Genomic DNA, 21,531 nt, shown 5'->3' on the forward strand with positions numbered 1-21,531 from the left:
CTAATTTACGTGCGGATGGCGCTCTATCGTTCGATTTTCACGGTAGGGCCCCAGCTGTGCGAGTACGTCCGTAAAAATGCCTAGTTGTGCCATTATTACGTGCAGAGTAAGAAGCCAGACGTCAACTCGGTCTAAAGGAGGAATAAGTTTTCACCGGGAAGTAATTTTTTACAGTTATTAAAGCAGTTCTATGAATATTGCTTTAAGCGCACTGCGCAAAGAGCCTAATGGCTCGGTTACACGTACCGAGTAGAGTGGCAAGACAGTAAAACGAAGTATGAAATTGTTACTCGGCCGAGTAAAAATTCCATACTTCGTTTTACTGTCTCGCCACTCTACTCGGTACGTGCGATCCTGGCAAAAGACTGAATAGTCTGACCATGCCAGGAGGTGCATCAGATATGTACCTACATATAACCACTACATAAAAATCTAAAATTGAATTTCTATGGCATTAGATTCGTGTCATCGAAGTACGACTGTTTTCAGTTCATTTTTAGGGTTCCGTACCTCAAAAGGAAAAAACGGAACCCTTATAGGATCACTCGTGCGTCTGTCTGTCTGTCTGTCTGTCCGTCTATCACAGCCGATTTTCTCCGGAACTACTGGACCAATCAAGTTGAAATTTGGTACACATATGTAAGTTTGTGACCCAAATACGGACATGTAACGTAAACAAATGAATTTTAAACATGGGGGCCACTTTTGGGGGGTAAATGAAAAAAAATAATTTTTCAAACTATATCATGTTACATATCAAATGAAAGAGCTTATTGTAAGGATCGTAATTTTTTGCCTATTTTCTTGAATAACTGCTAAACTATATATCCTAAAATTATAATCATTTTTTTTTGAGATTCTTACAATGAGCTCTTTCATTTGATATGTAACACGATATAGTTTGAAAAACTTTATTTTTTAATTTTCTCATTTACTTACTTCCCAAAAATGGCCTCCATATTTAAAATTCATTTATTTACGTTACACATCCATCTTTGGGTCACAAACTTACATATGTGCCAAATTTCAACATAATTGGTCCAGTAGTTTCGGAGAAAATAGGCTGTGACAGACGGACAGCCAGACGCACGAGTGATCCTATAAGGGTTCCGTTTTTTTCCTTTTGAGGTACGGAACCCTAAAAATGTTTTTTTATAACTAACGTACACAGGATCTTGGCATAGCTTATTTGCTCGCGATAAAATTAAACCATGCCAAGAACCCGTGTACGTTAGTTATAATGTGTAATAACTTATTACACATTATAAGTAATAACCACGATAGTTTAAGGAAGAATATACATTTGTTTTATTTCTTATTTTGATTTTTCTGTAAAATTATATTATAGTATGCCAAAGCGACTCCATTCGTTCATTATTTTAGTTTGACGTAAATACAATGGTGACGTTACGTTTAGTGCCATCGCATTAAAAGTTTTAACAGTGTTGGTACTTATGTTTGCAAATTTGACACTTAATGCTTACGGCAGTAAGTTCTTTTCCGTACGAAATATTTATCTTGTCTCAAAATTTACGTAGGCGATTTTATCATCAATGCAAATGGTGCGAAATGTCATTCGTCCACATTTGTTGACGTTTTTGTTCTGTTTTGTGTGTCTATTTCTTTTATATTATTAAGTCAGTGACAATATTCCTATTTTACTTCATAGACCCCCCTCCAGTGCAAAACATGTTCTTCCTTTTTTTAGGCCTCATTACGAGCGCTTTTACAACGCGCGTTAAGAAAGCGTTTGAATGACACAAATGGATACATATGTATTTATTGATTTTATTCACATTTCACAAGATGGCGGTGGCACTTTTTATCAAGCGTCGTTGGATTTTCGACTTTAAGCGCTGGTCGTTAAATCGAAATTAGCGTGCGGACGGATTCAAGCGCTTTATTAACGAGCGTTTAAACAGCGCGCGTGCGAATGAGGCCTTACTAAGAGGACACGGAAATAAATATACCATTATACTATTATACCCTTCTATGCCCCTCTTAGCAGAAAGCGTCCTACAAAAAGGTAGCTGTAATATAATAAGCCGAATGTTTTCAGATCACTGAAGAGGAAAGTTGCTCACAATCGGCCATTGCAGCTGAAAATGGTATAACTGATGTACGTGCCGGAAAAAGAAAGAGGGACCGATGTGATAGCGATAGTGATGATTCCTACACCATTGTAATTAAGGTAACTTACTAGTCTTACTACTTATGAAAAATTTGTATAGCTCTAATAGTATATTTTTTAATAATAGTTAGCAAGATATTCCAAACACGGTGATGTAGGTGTGTGGTGGTGTGTAGATGTCCATATAATAACACAGATATATGGTGTATTGTGTATTCCTATTTATAGTGTATACCAAGATCGCGGGCCAGTACGCCCGTCTGTAAGCACAAATACAATTCAATATTTTTAGGTTGAAGACAACACACTCAACGAAGACAATCCAGACGATCCTATTGTATTCAACGCCCAGGATACAATTGAAACGCGAAAATTAAAATCAGCTTTAGAGAGAGCTAATGAAACCATTAGAAGGAAAACACGTGAAGTGAAGCGGCTACAAGCAAGGAATAGAAGGTTAAACAAAAAAGTAACAAAAATGACAGATATTATAAAATCTTTACGAATGAAAAATGCGGACGCGCACATTGAAAACGTAAATTTAGAAAGTCCGAAGACTCCGAATAGTGACGACTCTATGATCTCTAATCCGGAAAATGCTGATATTGGATCCTAATAACCAATTTTGACACTTGCAAATGGGCTTACCCTTATGGGTCCTCTTCACGTTGGGCCAACGCCAACGCCAACGAGGGACGCAGCCATGCGGTAGAATGAGATAGCAATATCACTTGCTCCCTCTAACGCATAAATGCGTCCCTCGTTGGCGTTGGCGTTGGCCCAACGTGAAGAGGAGCCTTTAGGCCAAGCGGGCACTACGATTTTTTGTCGTGCGATAATTTTGTCGCAGAAATGCAACGTATGTGTTTATATGTCGGTGCGCGCACATGCGACAAAAAATATGTATTACTTACAGCGCGATTCTAAAATCGTGTCGCAAAAATTTTAATCGCAGTGCGGGCTTGGCCTTAAACATTTTGATTTTGACGCCACGTCACCGAAGTGTCAAAACTGAAATTGAACTTTATACATATGCGCGTAGGTCTATGTTGATCTGTGGTCTGTGACAGATTTATCCGTTTTTTCGTTGGATCTGCTGCGGTTCGGATATATCTGTTGTTTGCGTCGAATATTTTAAATAATTTGGGCTCATAATTTCTAGAACAAAGTTGCTGTATAAAGCAGTTTAATACTTCAGAAGATGTCACAAGACCGTACATTTATCCATAATTATTTGACTTACTTATCAATTTAATTCGCGATTTTTACGTTAAAATAAAACTATCATCATTGTCATTTGTATTTTATTAACCAAACCAAAAAAATAATAAAAACAACATTACTCAAAGTCCCGGACGTCAGTTTTGAGGACATCGTCCAAATATCGCACGAGCAGGAGCATGGGGTTATTAGGGCTTACGCCCTCGAAGGTGCAGGAGTCGGTGGTTTCCAGCTCTGAGGGCCAGAGGGTCTGGAGGCCCCGAGGGATGGTGCTGCGTTTAGCTTTTCGCCACTAAAATGGAACATTAAAAGAGCATTCTATAGGAAAAGTATTAGGGTGGCAGAGGGACATTTTTAACCCTTCGAGTGGCATTGTCCTCCTCGAGGTCTCTACGGTAAGTGGCGGTGGCCGCGAGACGGACAGACATAACAAGCCGGTTAAGTGGCGCAGCCATTTTGGAAAAATATACGTCAAGTGGCGGGGCCTCAACGGGTGATCATCGCGAATTTGGCGCGTGTTAGAAATATGAACGTTTCCCAAAAAAATCTATGAATGATATATACAAACTATATATAACTGAATTCAGCATAAAATGGGTTATTTGATTGTATACCAATGAATTCTATTCTATTTATGTGAATTATGCTAGACTTGTTCTAATCTCATATTATCATTTTTTTTCTACTTTCATGTAAAAATACGTATAGTTACGAAATAAAACAATTGATTGTAGAAAAAGCAGTCTTTATGACAAAACAATATATTTAACACGATTGACACAGTTTATTTCACTTTTTATCAGTGCGTATTCCGTTTGAATCATTGAATGTTCGCGGCTCGACGACGGTCGGCGCGTAAGGCCCCATTCGCACGACAGCTTAAAAAGCGTTGCGTTAAAACCCGACGTTGGCGCTTTTTTACCGTTTCCAATATTTGTGTTCATATGAACGCTTAAAAATCACTTGTGAGTCGTACTGCCACGTACGCATCTCAGCAAAGCCATACTTTATTTGCTATTACGACGTATTATTTGAATATAGCTTGAATATTTCAGGAATTTGTAAGCATAAGTTGACATTTTTAAGGTGAAACTAATAATAATCTTGACGATTAACACCAAAAATTGACACTTGACAGCCAACTGACAGCAGCGCCGGCGCTTTTTCAACGCTTGTGAGAACAGATACACGGATTTCCGTATGGTCTATTCAATTTGACGCCAACGCTCAACGCCGAAAATCGAACAGTGCTCGATAAAAAAGCGCCGCGCTTAAAAACCGCCTTCGTGTGAATACATACATGGTTATCCATTTGTGTCATTCAAACGCTTTTTTAACGCGCGTTGAAAAAGCTGCCGTGCGAACGGGGCCTAATGGGCGAGGTGGGGCAGGAACATCACGTCATTTCTAACAAACTTTGTTTTACGCGGGAATTCGACCGTTAGGGACAAAGAATTATATGACAAAGAACAACTGTCAATCTTCGAAAGTGTGACCAAAAATGAAATGCAAGTGTGTGCGTAATTTGTCTATGTGAGATCAAAAATAGTGATGTCATGTTACAACGTATTAATAATCTGTCGATGTTTGATTGCTTTATCGACTACTTTTTCAAATGTGTTATTTTAAACGTTAAAATTCTACGACATTATGACGTATAAATAACACTTGCACTGCGTTTGCCATCAAAATCGTTGCAGACTTATCTTAATGTAACTCTTACTGTGTTGGAAAGTGAAGTTTAAGTTTACCGCTATACATGAACAGCTTCAAAAAGGTATAACAATCGTTATTATTTGAAGTCGGTTATAAAAGCTAATATCTTAATGATGTCTTGTGAAGAAATAATTACATAGCTATTAATATACCGACAAGTTATCGATACTGTCATGTGAACATTTTGTCAAGCCCTAGCGTAAAGTAACAGATTATGTTTTTACACAAAATATTTTAAATTATAGACTAATATGATAAAATATTAGCACACAAAGGAAGAAAAACTTATAATGAACTGTATAAACCGGCTTCTTACACTTTTTACGCTGTTAATTTGACAAAATATCGTTATGAAAATTTCGCTCGGAATATCATAAATCCTCTGAAATGAGTATTTGCTTGGACTATTTGGCCCTGTGACACTGCAATCCGGCACACTACAAGACACCATCTTCACTGAATTACTTTATTTAATACTTTTCGTCCTAATCCGTGTATATTTTTCAATTTGAAAATTACCGTGATAAGCTCTTGGCCGTCCGTGGCCGTCGTCAAACTCAAAAGTGGTTACGTTTTCTCTTTGGTAATCTGACTCTTTCGCACTCATGGGATGTTCATATACGTGATGGCTTCCCTTTCGCACACTTCAGCTGTCTGTCAAGCGCAAGCGAATCCTAGGTCTATGGTTAGGGAATACCATCCTTGTTTATTGACGAATGCATCTTGCAAGAGTGAGCAAGCAAGGCATAGTTTTAACGGTTTTATTTTAGGCGCGAAATGCAGCGTCGCACAGAGGCCGCGAGACGGTCTCTGCCAATTACGGGCTTGTTATGACCGAACCTTCTCGCGGCCTCTGCCACGCCGAGGCATATTTAAAAAAATGGCCGCGCCATTTGTCCTACCGTTCAACCGGAGGTTCTGCCACCCGAAGGGTTATTTAAAGTTCTGCCCCCAACCCAACTGACCCTACAAGCACTGAGCATGAGAGTGAGAACAAGTGGGGTGTTACAATAGAGATCAAACTCTAGATGTCTACGATACACACCTCTCGTCTCCTCGGTTGTCGGTGTTTCCTGTTTTGCTCCATTGTGTGTACTGAGTATTTCCTGTAGTGTTGCCAGGAACTACTCGAATGTTCCGCATGGTGGTCATCTTCGAAGCGCCTCGTGACTTTTTTGTGCGAACTTGAATTTATCTGCAAAAAAAAAATTGTTTCGGTTTCAAAATTATGTATGTTGAGCCAACCTGGATGAAAGAAGGCATTCTACGTCTAAAGCCCCCTCCAGATTATGTGCGTGAATCGCGGCGCGACGTCGCGAAGCGAACATATCACGAAGTTGACGTATGACTCCACACTCGCGCACTTTACGCCAAGCGCGCACCACGATTTTAGTTTTTGCGACACGATTTTAGAATCGCGCTGTAATATATCGCAGAAAATTCACTGCGCGCACTGCGATGAAAAAGTCGACGATTTGTTCATTCTCAACATGGATTTCGTACCAGTCGTTTGTCATGAAACGTTGTCTTTAATATGCGATCGCTGTATGACTTTGAGTATTTATACCACAAAGGTGATCTTCTATTTCCATAATTAAATGGTCAACATCTAGCGTCTTCAGCAGCAGGTTCCGACATGTTGACGCTTGGAGAGCAAAATGCCGACTGAGGTCCGGGTGCGATTTTATTATCGCAGTGCGCGCGGGGCCATACAACTCCGTATGCTGCAATTCACTTTGCGACAATCGCGTCGCGAGCAGTCGCGGAAAAATGTGACAAATCACAATTTTAAAATCGCTGCGATTTTTTTGTCGCATATGCGCGCACTGCCATATAAACTCATACGTTACATTTCTGCGACTAAATTATCGCGCGACAAAAAGTCGTGGTGCGCGCTTAGCCTTACGGCGATTTCGCAGTTTGGTTTGCAGCAAGATGGCGGAAAAGCATCAGCTGATCGAGTTAAACTGTTAGTTATCTATGGCATCATACGTGATTTAGCTGTTTTGTCATTTTGTTTTCTTGTGAAACCGTAAAATATAGCTGCTTAATATAATATACTCATAATATAATTAATATTTATCTTGCCACAGAAGAGCCAAAATAGTGTGTAATGTGGAGTCTTGCAAGTACGCGCTTCGCATCTCCTTTGACGCGGGCCGAAATACCGACAAAAAATGGAGAACAAGGCGCGAATGCGTGAACAATCTGCGAAATCGACGCCACACTCGCGTTCGCGGCTTCGCCCGCGATTCACGCGCATAGTCTGGAGGGGGCTTAATGCATAAATGAGTCGCATACTGCTGTAGTTTCTCGGATCTTCAGATGAATTCTGACTACTTATTCATTGTGCTATAACTATGCTTTATGTACACCCAGCCACAAAATTGTATGACCACTTTATGAATGAATTCATTATTAATTAACGTCCATGCAATTTTGCTGCTCGCTATACTGTACGTACAGTATGTTCCCTAGCATATTATCCACTTTGACATACGTCCACGTGCGCTGTGCCCGCACACGTCACGCAGGCGGTGTGCCGTCTCTTAAAAGGATCTGTATATTACAACGCGCACGCCGCACGTCCATCTACGCACACGGATCCGGATCTGTGCACAAGCCTTGGAGCGCTTACTGTAATCTGGTAATGGCGAAAGAATAGCGCAATAAATGTAAAGTAACTGGGTACCTTATATTTAGACGATTTTCGTAGTTTTTTCAACCCATGAGATTTCTTTTTTTTAAGTTTTTTCCTGCAGATATTGGAATTATCTTCAGAATCACTAGCATATTTCACGGGTGAGACGTAATACTGCAAAATATCACCTAAAATTAAATTTCCAATATTTGAGTTTCTGAATTAGATCATAAAAAAATTACAGGCAAGAAAAAACAAATAAAATCGGATTCACATTTAAGTCTAATTATGTATTGGTCCACTCAAACAATCACTATATATAACATACGACCTAACACGTACACTGTCCGTCCGTACCCCGTATGGCGTATATGAGTCACGGCAAGCTTCTATTACAAAGCCGTATGGTTAACAATTCAGATTGGGGCAGTGAACGTGTGAAACGTGGACTCGAACCTGATTTCAAGTACGAAATTCGTTGACATGAGCCTATGTTTCAACCCTCCCCAATCCATCTTATCGATATCGATAAGAAACGCAAGCGTGTAGCATACTACCACTACACTATATAAGTCTGTTATGTTGGTACTATTTTGTGTCTGTATGTTGGTACTGTCTTTGACAGTTCTTTGTCGTACATGTTGGTAATGATTTGTGTAACAGACTGACAAAAACTGATTCCAGTCGCTAGTACGGGAGTCCCGTCTCTTAAAGCGTAGTGATTATATTATCTTTGAGTTATTTTGATAAGGTAAGTAGGTATACCCTAAAGATATAACGTTCTAGTAATAAATCTAGAAACTGTACTGACCTATTAAAGTACAACATGGTTATAGTAAATCCGCAGCGGCATAAACGACCCACAGAAACGTCCCGCACACTGAAAACAGACAACAAGTAATCCTGGGCACAATACGGGCTACCGGCAACCGATAAGGGCGTCCGCTAGATGGCGCGGTTGCATGGACCAACGCCCCCATTCGCACGAGAGCTTTTTCAACGCGCGTTGTAAAAGCGCTTGAATCTGTCCGCACTCTAAATTCGATTTAACCACCAAGGCATAAAGTCGAAAATCCAACAACGCTTGATAAAATGCGCCACCGCTGTCGTGTGAATAAATACACAATGTATCCATTTGTGTCATTCAAACGCTTTTTTAACGCGCGTTGTAAAAGCGCCCGTGGGTATGGGGGCTTAGGCCCCGTTCGCACGGCAGCTTTTTCAACGCGCGTTAAAAAAGCGTTTGAATGACACAAATGGATAACCATGTATGTATTCACACGAAGGCGGTTTTTAAGCGCGGCGCTTTTTTATCGAGCACTGTTCGATTTTCGGCGTTGAGCGTTGGCGTCAAATTGAATAGACCATACGGAAATCCGTGTATCTGTTCTCACAAGCGTTGAAAAAGCGCCGGCGCTGCTGTCAGTTGGCTGTCAAGTGTCAATTTTTGGTGTTAATCGTCAAGATTATTATTAGTTTCACCTTAAAAATGTCAACTTATGCTTACAAATTCCTGAAATATTCAAGCTATATTCAAATAATACGTCGTAATAGCAAATAAAGTATGGCTTTGCTGAGATGCGTACGTGGCAGTACGACTCACAAGTGATTTTTAAGCGTTCATATGAACACAAATATTGGAAACGGTAAAAAAGCGCCAACGTCGGGTTTTAACGCAACGCTTTTTAAGCTGTCGTGCGAATGGGGCCTTACTGGCGGCAGTGGGGAGACACTCCTCGTTTCGGGCAAATTCGGCTCAGCATTGCTCCGAGCAATTATGGGTTATTCCCACTAGTTACCACCAAGTAATTAATTACCAGTGGTAACAGCTGACTATTTTATTATTCTCATCTGTTCCCAATGGTTCTCAACACTCAATATTATCTAGTAGGTAGGTATTTGGTATTAAATACTAACAAAATGTTGATGGTAAATACTGTGAATTGATGGTACGCAATTAACAAATAACTGCGACAAAAAAATAACAGTACGTACTCCAAAAAGCATCCAATATAGGCCACAACTTAAGAGCCAACAGGAGTGGTCATTCCTCCATACAAACGTAGTCCTCGTTTTCCTCCGTGGTTTTTGAAGCTAGAGCAATGATTTTTTCAACACAGATTAATATTGTCAATATCTGTGTCGGACCGTTTTGCTTTTTTTGATATTTTTGTTTTTTAAGGCGCTAGAGCCCTTCAAAAACGGCCAAAATGGCCTAATAGACTATGCCGCAATGAGAGGCGTGGTATTCAAAACTGATATCAATTAGCCAAAAAAGCAAAACGGTCCGACACAGATAATTTCATAATCATTTAGATTTCCAAATTTGGTTACGATTGGTTAAGTTTTGGGGGAGGAAAAAGAGGACTACGAAACCTCGATTTTTGTCATTTTTACGCAGGATTTTTCGCCTCAGCTGCAGTTGTCCCTATCGCACTAATTTTAGGGGCGGAGTCAAGTTTCTAAATACGTACACAGCCAGAAAAGTGATGGGCAATAGTCGACATTTAATGTCGATAATCTAGTGATGTAAGAAGTTATCGATAAACCGTCTTGTGTGAAAATATCTAGATCCTAAGATACAAGGGGTTTTGGGTTGAGAGTAGGGAACACATTTTTGTAGTTATGATATACAATCTATTATGAACTTTTTGATTCTAATATTTCAAATTAGAAATCAAAATCAAAAATATTTTATTGCATGGTTAAAATGGTTTAACAAAATTTTTAGGCACCTACAGGCACGCTTCGTAATTGTCGAGCAATTTAGGGTCCTAGCTGAATTGGTTGTTCCATACTTACTCGTGCTCTATGGAATGTCCAATTTAGTTAGAACCCTAAATGGCTCAACAATCACGGAGCGTGACAGTACAAATGATTCATGTTCTGTATATCCTGCCCTACAATGGCGTTAATATTTGGTTGTCATGTCTATACTTCGTTTTTAAGCATTATTGAAAAAAAAAATAGTAAATACTAATATTAACCACTAAGTACATAACTATTACAAAAAAAGCTAAATAATTATACGATTGCATGCTTAAAAAAGACACGTCACCTTCACTCTAATGCTAAACAAACGAAGAATAAGAACTAACAGCGATAAGACCGCCTGTTGCTACCTTTATCTACATTGTAAATCGGTTTTAGGGTTCCGTACCCAAAGGGTAAAACACGGGACCCTATTACTAAGATTCCGCTGTCCGTCCGTCCGTCTGTCACCAGGCTGTATCTCACGAACCGTGATAGCTAGACAGTTGAAATTTTCACAGATGATTTATTTCTGTTGCCGCTATAACAACAAATACTAAAAACAGGATAAAATAAAAATTTTAGTGGGGCCTCCCATACAACAAACGTGATTTTTGACCGAAGTTAAGCAACGTCGGGCGGGGTCAGTACTTGGATGGGTGACCGTTTTTATAAATAATGGTACGGAACCCTTCGTGTGCGAGTCCGACTTGCACTTCGCCGGTTTTTTTTAAATTTGTTTTTATGTTTGTGGTGTAATAAAGAATATTTTAGAGTCAGACCAAGAAAAGTCTACAGCAATTTTGATAGCACACGCAGTGCAAGTGTTATTTATATGTCATAATTTCATAGAAGCGACGTTTGAAATAATACTTGCACTGCGTGTTCTATCAAAATCGCTATAGATTTTTCTTGGCCTAACTCTACTTTAAATTACAAAGTAAGGCCTAAATTATAAAATAAGGCCCATCAATGTTTTTTTTTGTGTTTATTAAACTTGACTTTGACTTTGTCTATAGTATTAGCGGACATGGCCTCAAAATTTAAACCCGCTTAAGAATCGGGCCTTATTTCGTGCATTATATACAATACTACCCATTTTTGTGTAGTCATTATTTATACTATAGAAGCATTGTTTGAGTAGCCAATTATTTAAACAGTATTTTTTTAAAGGGCAACGGTGGCAATATTTTAAGGTCTGGATAATAAGATACAGATCTTAATAAGGATATCAATGTAAGTGAATGTTACCATGACTACCAAACAAACAAATGTGATAGAATTTGCCAGCTGGCATTGTAACATTCAGACAGTTACCTATGTACCTAATCTGAAATATGAATAAATTAGTAATATTTTAAACAGGAAAGTAAACCGAATTTTGGCCTTTTGCTGGACACAATCACAATAGTAATTTGTTTTACAAGAGGGCAAAGTTTATCGCCACCGGTTGATGCATTTGCAGCACCAATGGTAGAAAATGCAAGCTCATCATCAACTGCATAATCGACGTTTGATATGACTATTGAATCCGAGCTTTTTGATCATGAATCATGATAAAACAAAATTTTAGAAGGTCGCAGAATAGTGGATTTAAAATATTTATTTTCTGTGATCTCAAATATCAGGCACGATCATACAAATTGTACATTTGCTGATCTTGCCTTTGTCATTGAAAGACGTAAGGGTTTACACAGAGAATATATATTTAAGTGTAATATGTGCAAAAAAAAGGAAACGATACTCTCTGAAGACCCAAAAAGAAAATGTTAGTAAATACTGCTCCTCCCCATGGTTACTTGGTTCCTTATTCAACCTACCTGAAATTAAACGAGTAGGTTAGTAAATTATATCATTTTACATTATAAAGTTAAATGTTTAGGTATCTCAATCACTTACTCACTGGTGGACATGGACGCAAAATTTTTGCCCATCTACTTATACTATCTTATAAAAAATGAAATTTTGAAAGTTAGCACGCTTAAAGTTCGTTTTTAGGGTTCCGTACCTCAAAAGGAAAAAACGGAACCCTTATAGGATCACCCGTGCGTCTGTCTGTCTGTCCGTCTGTCACAGCCTATTTTCTCGGAAACTACTGGACCAATTAAGTTGAAATTTGGTACACATATGTAAATTAGTGACCTAAAGATGGAAATGTTTTTTTTATAATTTTAAAATACATAGTTTCGAAGTTATTTAAGAAAACAGCCAAAAAATGACCATTCACCCCCTTTTATCTCCGAAACTACTGGGTCTAAAATATTGAAAAATACACAAAATAGTTCTTTACCTATAGATGACAGGAAAACCTATTAGAAATGTGCAGTCAAGCGCGAGTCGGACTTATGTACGGAACCCTAGTTTTTGCATTAAGGTAACAGATTTTGACATGTCTTATTAAAAATTACCATTGAAAAATAAGTCATAGCAAATATGTTAGAATTATAAATCATATTAATCATATTAATGAGCAAGAGCACCCTAAACCGGCGAGCGTGTATGAGGAATGTTATGAATGTGAAGGAAGCGAAAGTGGTATGTCAGGATCGTAGCAAGTGGAAATCCGTGGTCTCTGCCTACCCCTCCGGGAAATAGGCGTGATTGTATGTATGTATGTATGTATGTATGTATTAATCATATACTTTTTTATATTCTTTTGCTTTCATAAGTAATATAAACTAATTTTTGAAAGCGTTTTTCAATAATTATTAATAAAAAGACACGTCATGATTGTTTACCTTCTTTCTAATGCTAAAAAATAACGAACTATAATAACCGGGCCTTATTTGGTACAGAACCTTGATTTGATAGGTACATCGGATATTCTGGGCCCCTGAGTTTGTTACGTAAAGGACAAAATTGTGACATGTGGTTAGAGCTGATACTGTTAAACTAGTGGTTCTGTGCGCTAAGTATAAAAAATAAGCTTCAGCGAACTCATTAAGCCTAGAAAAAACCCTACACCCTACTGCCACTTAAGTCAGTCTTGAGTCTTTGAATCATTTTCCGTAGTAGTACTAGTACTAGCTCGGATTCAATAGTCATATCAAACGTCGATTATGCAGTTGATGATGAGCTTGCATTTTCTACCATTGGTGCTGCAAATGCATCAACCGGTGGCGATAAACTTTGCCCTCTTGTAAAACAAATTACTATTGTGATTGTGTCCAGCAAAAGGCCAAAATTCGGTTTACTTTCCTGTTTAAAATATTACTAATTTATTCATATTTCAGATTAGGTACATAGGTAACTGTCTGAATGTTACAATGCCAGCTGGCAAATTCTATCACATTTGTTTGTTTGGTAGTCATGGTAACATTCACTTACATTGATATCCTTATTAGGATCTGTATCTTATTATCCAGACCTTAAAATATTGCCACCGTTGCCCTTTAAAAAAATACTGTTTAAATAATTGGCTACTCAATCAATGCTTCTATAGTATAAATAATGACTACACAAAAATGGGTAGTATTGTATATAATGCACGAAATAAGGCCCGATTCTTAAGCGGGTTTAAATTTTGAGGCCATGTCCGCTAATACTATAGACAAAATATCAAGTTTAATAAACACAAAAAAAAAAACATTGATGGGCCTTATTTTATAATTTAGGCCTTACTTTGTAATTTAAAGTAGAGTTAGGCCAAGAAAAATCTATAGCGATTTTGATAGAACACGCAGTGCAAGTATTATTTCAAACGTCGCTTCTATGAAATTATGACATATAAATAACACTTGCACTGCGTGTGCTATCAAAATTGCTGTAGACTTTTCTTGGTCTGACTCTAAAATATTCTTTATTACACCACAAACATAGAAAAAACCCTACACCCTACTGCCACTTAAGTCAGTCTTGAGTCTTTGAATCAATTTCCGTAGTAGTACTAGTACTACTAAGGTACTAGGAGGTAATAAGGCCTATAGTAGGTATAATAAGGCCTACCTGAAAAATAATGTTCTTACAACAGTGTAACCGTGTTAGTTATTTGAGTAATATATATGTAAAGTGATACAATTAAAAGCTAACAGCAAACCAGTACATAAATTATATCTTATGTACTTCTTATGAATTACACTCTTATAAAGGTTTCGGCTAATTACGCTTAATTACTTGAATAAAGGTAGATGAATTGCGTGCGGTCCAATAGGTAACCACAACTCACGGAGTCCAAAACAATAAGCTGATCAGCAAAGTCAAGTAAACAAAGCCAAGTCACAGTAGTAGAAAGATTATCGAGTTCCGTAAACGTAAGCCGGGTCAAAAAATTCAATCGCAACACAGTAAGTAATAAGTGAACGCCTCGTGGCAGTAACGCACGAAAAATAACATTGCAAATTGTCGGCAATGAGGCGCGCGCGGGTGCAAGCGTACGCATCTGTGTGCGTGCATTACACACACAAATACAGTCTCTCACGCCCCGTCAGAGCGACGGGTATATTCAGCTTGAAATCTCAAAATTGACTTTTAGCTCAGCTCCCGTTTCGTCTTAATGCCAAGTACGAGTAGGTAGATTGTCTGGCATTATGAGCGAAAGCTACGAACGCCCACTAGGCAGGTTTCTGGCACTCCTTGCTAGCTGTACACACTCGTCGAGACTCCGAAACAGGCCAAGAACGAGAGACACTGCTCCCTTCTCGTCTCGCTCTTTCTCATCTCTTCTCGCCCTTCTCCGATTGGATCGGAGCGGTGCCGAGACGTTTTCGACGGTGAGAGGTTTTCGACGAGCGTGTACAGCCTGCATCGAAATTACATCCGAAAAATTAGTGCGTAAAGGAAGAGACTGGGTATATAAAGAAGACTTACACATGCGGTTGACGCCGCGGCGCAGCGCATCGCACGCCAGGACGGCGGTGAGCAACTGGGAGCTGTAGTCGTAGTAGCAGTTTCCTGAAACCACTCTCCCTATACTAAAACGTACCATCACCAGAGGTCGGACAGGGCGAGCTATTTACATGACATGTCTTACGTCATATAAGGCAAATAGCTAACCCTTTCGAAGCTCTGACCATCACGCTACGCGATTGTTGAGGGCGAGATGAGAGGAAACATGCAAGAATCAACCAATGGCATTGATTGTAAATATGTTAATCCAGCAGAGTTGAGAAAACAACCAATACTATTGATTCTCGCGCGAGTCCTTTCATCTCCGCCTCAATGGAAAACAGCCTTAGTACATAAGTGTAACTGTGCGGGATTAGATCACCGGGATCACCGGATCACGGGATTAGATAGAACAAATATGCGATGTAGTACCTAAGTAACTTCAAAAGGATTATCCAGTCGGTAAACTGTCAGAAATTTTAAGATCGTACCATGATTAAGTTGTATAATATGGTACGCGAACGCAACCAGGCGGCTCCACATATAAAACAATTGATTGTCATTAACGTCCTTCCGAAGAACGTTTCGCCAACCCAGAGAGTCTACGCTCGTCTCCGAGTTGTGGTCTCTGTCAGTCATCTGGGCGTATCTCTCGAGGCCTGCCATGTTTTCATTAACGGTCTGTAGATTCAGTTTTATTTTGTCAGCGATAGTTTGTTTTGTGGACCTGTCAAGGATAACTCTAGTTAGGAAAGGCGTTCCAAAATTAAAGCGCTTAAATTGTACAGTTATTGCTCCTTTAGTCATGCACGCATGAATTAGGTACGCAGAAAGAGAAAGAGATAAGCTTGTGTTCTTAACAAAAATTGCGAAAAATAACCAACAAAACGGATTCGTTGGTAATGAGATATATGAAGGTATTTTTGTGCTCATTATGTACCTAAATATGAATTAACCTATCTATAGTAATATAAATATAAGTAATATCAATTGGATTGGAACCTGTCCGTAGCGTCCTTATCAACCACGCTAGAAACACTATCCGCGCAGCTGGTATCCTCTTGGAAATCTTCTAGATTCTTATCCTCCATGAAAGTATTATCGGTGCCATGATGGCTGCCCACGCTGTTGTTGCCGCCTTCAAAGTCGTGGAGATCAGAGAAGCCCTCGTAGAAGTCGTCGTTGGTGGTGCTGAGGCAGGTGGCTTGGCTGATGCAGTCTTGCTGCGGGTCGCTGAGATGCATGCTGACCTGGAGTAAATCTTATACTTTGAAACGAGCAATTCTTGTTTATTCATTTGTACATGTGTATATTTATATTTATTTTGGGGGATCTCGGAAACGGCTCTAACGATTTCGATGAAATAAGCTATATGGGGGTTTACGGGGGCCATAAATCGATCTAGCTAGGTCTCATCTCTGGGAAAACGCGCATTTTTGAGTTTTTATATGTTTTCCGAGCAAAGCTCGGTCTCCCAGATATTGAAGATTGTGTAAAATACAAAAAATCTAAACTGAAAGGTGTTTTTCCAGTTTGACCAAAGGGGACGGAACTGGTGACATATGTAGAGTTGAAGTCTGTTTAACACAGCCACTCCTGTATGGGCCTTCAAACCTTCAGTCAGGCTTTAAATTCTGCGGTATATAGGTACACGCGATGGTCAAGCAAATCTTGTCAGTAGAAAAAGGCGCGAAATTCAAATTTTCTATGAGACGATATCCCTTCGCGCCTACATTTTTCAAATTTGCCGCCTTTTTCTACTGACAAGATCTGCTTGACCATCTAATACGCCTTGGTCACGCATTTAATTCGCTCGATGAAAATATGAAAAAAAAATGAGAAGAATGAGGTTACCAGGTCACGGTGACTGAGTCGAACGAGTCACACCGTGAGCTGTTGGTGCTGATGCCGAACCTGCACTGAGCTGTTATTGTAGCTCTGCACGGAAATCCTAGGTACCTGTGCCTATATTGCTTGTAGTCCAGAAGAATGTGTTTTGTTGTCTCCTCTATTTTCATGCACGTTAACCAGTACAGATCTTCTATACATATAATAAAGCTGAAGAGGGTCGAAAGTCTGTACATGGAAGATATTTGAAAAAAAGTTGGCTGGGGATACTTAGAATTGATAACAGAACACATTCCAACAGTTTTTAGAATTTTTGTCTGTTTGTCTGTTTATCTGTTTATCTGTTTGTCTGTTTATTTGAACGCGCATCACGTGAAAACGGCTGAACGGATTTTGATGAAAACTTTACTAATCTGTCGAAAAAATCCCCGGCCAGGTTATATATATAGGCTATAAAAATTCAACCCCTAAAAGGGGGGGTAGCCACAACACTCGATTGACTTAAGTCTGCCCCTGAATCGTATGGCGCTACTTAGGAAGGAGGGGCAAACTTTTTTCAAATATGTGCTAACACTATAGAGTACCCTGGTAAACTAACAGATGGCGCTGAATTTAATACGATGTGACATAAATAAGCCACCGAGGAAGGATTTTGCCAAATTAACTCTAAGTTTAGAATACCCCTCTTCTAAAATTTCAATCAATCGTACGGATATCAACAAATTTAATTGAATAATTGTGTTGATTTAATAATACAATAAAATTAAACGACAGTAAATTAATTGTCCCTCATTGCACAGTGCCATCTTTTGGGGAGCTGAGTAAACATTAAGTAACCAAGAAAAATAACATACATACATTGACATAGTTACGTAGTGGTAAAATAAACACACATATCAACACGCGTTTAATTGCATAAAATTATTTAAAATTATTTATTTTCTCTGTCATGAATTATACCTAATCGTAATTATATCGCATCCATATCAAATCCATATTCATACGTATCGCCTCCTTAAGCACTTAATAATGGCCACGAAGGTGGGTACTTTGAAAAAAAAACATTGACCTCTGTTATTTGCAGTGCCGGATTAACCCTTTTAAGCAAAATAAGCACTTGCTTAGGGCACCATGTCTAGGGGGTACCAAAAATTATCGAAAAATTGTCGCGCTCGCTTCGCTCGCGTTTTCAATAACTTTCTAAGATATGATAAAGGTGACATTCGGGTGGCGATTGCTGCAGCATTAGGTACTCTGTTGCAACGTTACTGCTGCGGCACTGTCAATTTTTGTGATAAAATGATGTGACTGATTTCCGTACTAAAAGTAAAAATGTACAACTATCTATCAAATTGCGTTTTTTTATATCGAAAAATTTTCGCGCTCGCTTCGCTCGCGTTTTCAATAACTTTCTAGCATATGATAAAGGTGACATTCAATTTTCGTGATATAATGATGTGACTGATTTCCATACTAAAAGTAAAAATGTACAACTGTCTATCAAATTGCGTTTTTTTATATCGAAAAATTTTCGCGCTCGCTTCCCTCGCGTTTTCAATAACTTTCTAACATATGATAAAGGTGACATTCAATTTTCGTGATATAATGATGTGACTGATTTCCATACTAAAAGTAAAAATGTACAACTGTCTATCGAATTGCGTTTTTTTATATCGAATAACTTTCTAAGTTATGATAAAGGTGACATTCGGGTGGGGACTGCAGCAGCATTACTCTGTTGCAACGTTACTGCTGCACTGTCAATTTTCGTGATAAAATGATGTGACTGATTTCCATACTAAAAGTAAAAATGTACAACTGTCTATCAAATTGCGTTTTTATATCGAAAAATTTTCGCGCTCGCTTCGCTCGCGTTTTCAATTACATTCTAAGATGTTTATGATAAAGGTGACATTCGAGTGGCGACTGCAGCAGCAGTCGCCACTCGAATGTTAGGTATTATGTTGCAACGTTACTGCTGCGGCACTGTCAATTTTCGTGATAAAATTATGTGACTGATTTTCATTCTCAGCTGAAATGCAGCAATGAAAGTCACTCAATTTACCAAAAAAATTCAATGTAATCTTGATGACCCTAGGGAGAGGGGCCACTATGGTCTAGAAATACTTAGGGCATCAAAATATCTTAATCCGGCACTGGTTGTTTGCGGAGTCAAACGATTTGGGACTCGCAGTTTTAAAGGCATTTACCATGCCTTCCCGAAAAAAATCGAATCATTCGCGAAAGTTTCGCAACACATTGAGGTTACAAGGGGCACGTGGTCTTCCTCAGGAGTCTGAAGAAGACCACGGTAAGTGGCGCTCTAGCCAGGCAGGCCGCTTCGCTTTCGCTCGCGCGCGTATACTTTACTGTATCGTCCGATATACACCTACTACTCTGTCGTTTAAATCCTTAGATAATATAACCAACGGAGACGCCATGTCTATAATTTTCGGTACAAAATAGTCTGGCGTTTTTTGCGGGGGAGGGGCACATCAAATGTGTACCTACGTAACGTAAACATAGCCATGTCAGATAAACGTCGGTTGACCATTGGCCGCCTATTTTCGACAGAGGGGAACGCCTGTTAATGACCACTCCGTTTGGTTATATTCTCTAAGTTTAAATCACGTGTATAAAATTTGAATAAGGGCGAATAAAACAATTGATTTTGGAGTGTAGTTTTATTTAGTGGTACCTAATTGTAAAATATTTTATCTGGATTTCAGTCCTCTAGCATATCCATCTGTCAACTTTACTTCAAGTTCCGCCTCCAGGGGAGAGGAAGAGAAATTAGGATTAGAAATTAGCCGCTTATTGACACAGACCGAATTACACGCGGGCGGAGCCGCGGGCACAGCTAGTACCTGATAAAAAGGACTACGCCGAGAGCGCCGCTCCGTGAGCTCCTGATGCAGCAGCTGTTCTTGGACCCAGCGGTTCCGCAGCTTCTGTGCCGCGTCTAGCTGATGCTGTGTCAGCGTTCTGTACTGCTCGTAGAGGTACCATGAGCGCATACGGTCGGTCTTCTTGCCATGGGCATGCACCTGTAGATCTACCACAAGCATGAATCTAGTACATATATAACTGGATCTGGCATGAAAGGTGGAGGAAAGTGACCTAACAGGATAGTCTTATGTATCTTTCAGTAGGAGTAGCAGTGAAAGAGCTATTATTGTTTGTCCTTGTCACAGTCTCACATTTTATTTGTTCCCCGCTGTAAATTTAGTATGGATTATGGTGGGCAACAAATAAATTCGACCAATCATGTCGCATTGCGTATGTTTTGTCCCTCATGGAGGCACGCGTATACCACTTCTATAGGTACCTTTTATGGCCACAAGACATTTGAGTAGGTATCAGCTTAGGAGCCTATAGGAGGTGGCAGTCGTCAGGAGGGGCCTCACAGCGGTTGCCATACGACAGGATTTCCAATGACGTTTCGTCAGGATTTTTAGGATGATGTTCAGACTTTTGTCTGGATATAGCTTAAATATCATTGTTTTAAGCTAGAATTATTTGAAGTAAGTGTTAAGTACATAGTTTGATAAAACTTACCTAATGAATCTAGAAAGTCCATCAAATACCGTTGATGTTAACACTTAAAGTAAGTAAGTATGCTTTGTTTTATCTAAATATCTAACATTGTTAAAAGAAATATTATTACGTTAAAAAATAAAAAATATCTACAATTTACAATACAATGTGCTTTACATTTCTTCTGACACTTATTACTCTAATAAAAGGCACACGTCAAACGATCGGTAAGGACTTCGGCAGATATTGAGTTAAAACCTTATTATAAACAATAGAAAAATTAACTTGGCACTGGCAGTAAGAATGCTTCCTTTCCATATTATACGACGCACACGATCAAAAAGTAGTATTATATAATAATTATATAGTACCGTAAAATGGGGTCAGTAGGGATTGCGAGGAGAGTCGGGTATGAATGGGGAGAGAAGATTTGACAGGGGGGGTGAGATGGTTTTTAAAGGCTAAAATGAGCGTATCCTATATTATCAATGCGAAAGTAGAACTAATTCTCTCTGTCTGTCTATTACCTCTTCACGCTTAAACCGCTGAACCGGTTTAGATGAGATTTGGTATAAGGATATCGTTTTTATTTAAAATCCTCGATTGAGATCGCTCTATAACGAGAACCTTTATCAAGAGCTCATTGGCTAATCGACACAGACGTAGCTTAGGATAATACATATAGTATAAGTACTTACCTACATCAGCCCTTATAGAGAAAGAAATATACTTAATTAAAAATAATACAATATACTTAGAAATAATTGTAATATATTAAATTAAGGGATTCACCAAATATTTATACATTGAGGGGCAGATACTATTTTTCTTTCACTAAACAATACAATTTTCTCACTAAAAC

At 38.9% G+C, this 21,531-nt stretch overlaps 1 protein-coding gene across 1 annotated transcript; it reads right to left on the reverse strand.

Moving 5' to 3' along the window:
- Window positions 1–3,470: 3,470 nt before the first annotated feature.
- On the reverse strand, window positions 3,471–20,845 carry LOC134791600 (uncharacterized). Its single transcript, XM_063762649.1, has 8 exons — window positions 20,691–20,845; window positions 20,000–20,187; window positions 16,287–16,534; window positions 15,776–16,011; window positions 15,267–15,350; window positions 7,761–7,897; window positions 6,114–6,263; window positions 3,471–3,644 (listed from the first exon to the last, which is right to left on the reverse strand). The coding sequence occupies exons 1-8, from the start codon at window positions 20,710–20,712 to the stop codon at window positions 3,471–3,473; spliced, it is 1,239 nt and encodes a 412-aa protein (XP_063618719.1). The 5' UTR covers window positions 20,713–20,845.
- Window positions 20,846–21,531: the final 686 nt, after the last annotated feature.

The sequence above is a fragment of the Cydia splendana genome, chromosome 6 (genome assembly GCF_910591565.1).
Source record: "Cydia splendana chromosome 6, ilCydSple1.2, whole genome shotgun sequence".
NCBI classification, from domain to species: domain Eukaryota; kingdom Metazoa; phylum Arthropoda; class Insecta; order Lepidoptera; family Tortricidae; genus Cydia; species Cydia splendana.

Bases quoted from the DNA above. Each gene is read 5' to 3' on its own strand.
- LOC134791600 (XM_063762649.1), bottom strand. From the start codon at position 20,712: ATGGACTTTCTAGATTCATTAG. The intron at 20,188-20,690 runs GTAAGTTTTATC...TGCTTGTGGTAG, and splicing joins GGACTTTCTAGATTCATTAG to ATCTACAGGTGCATGCCCAT. The intron at 7,898-15,266 runs GTAAGTCTTCTT...ATTTAATTTTAG, and splicing joins CCGCGGCGTCAACCGCATGT to GTGATATTTTGCAGTATTAC.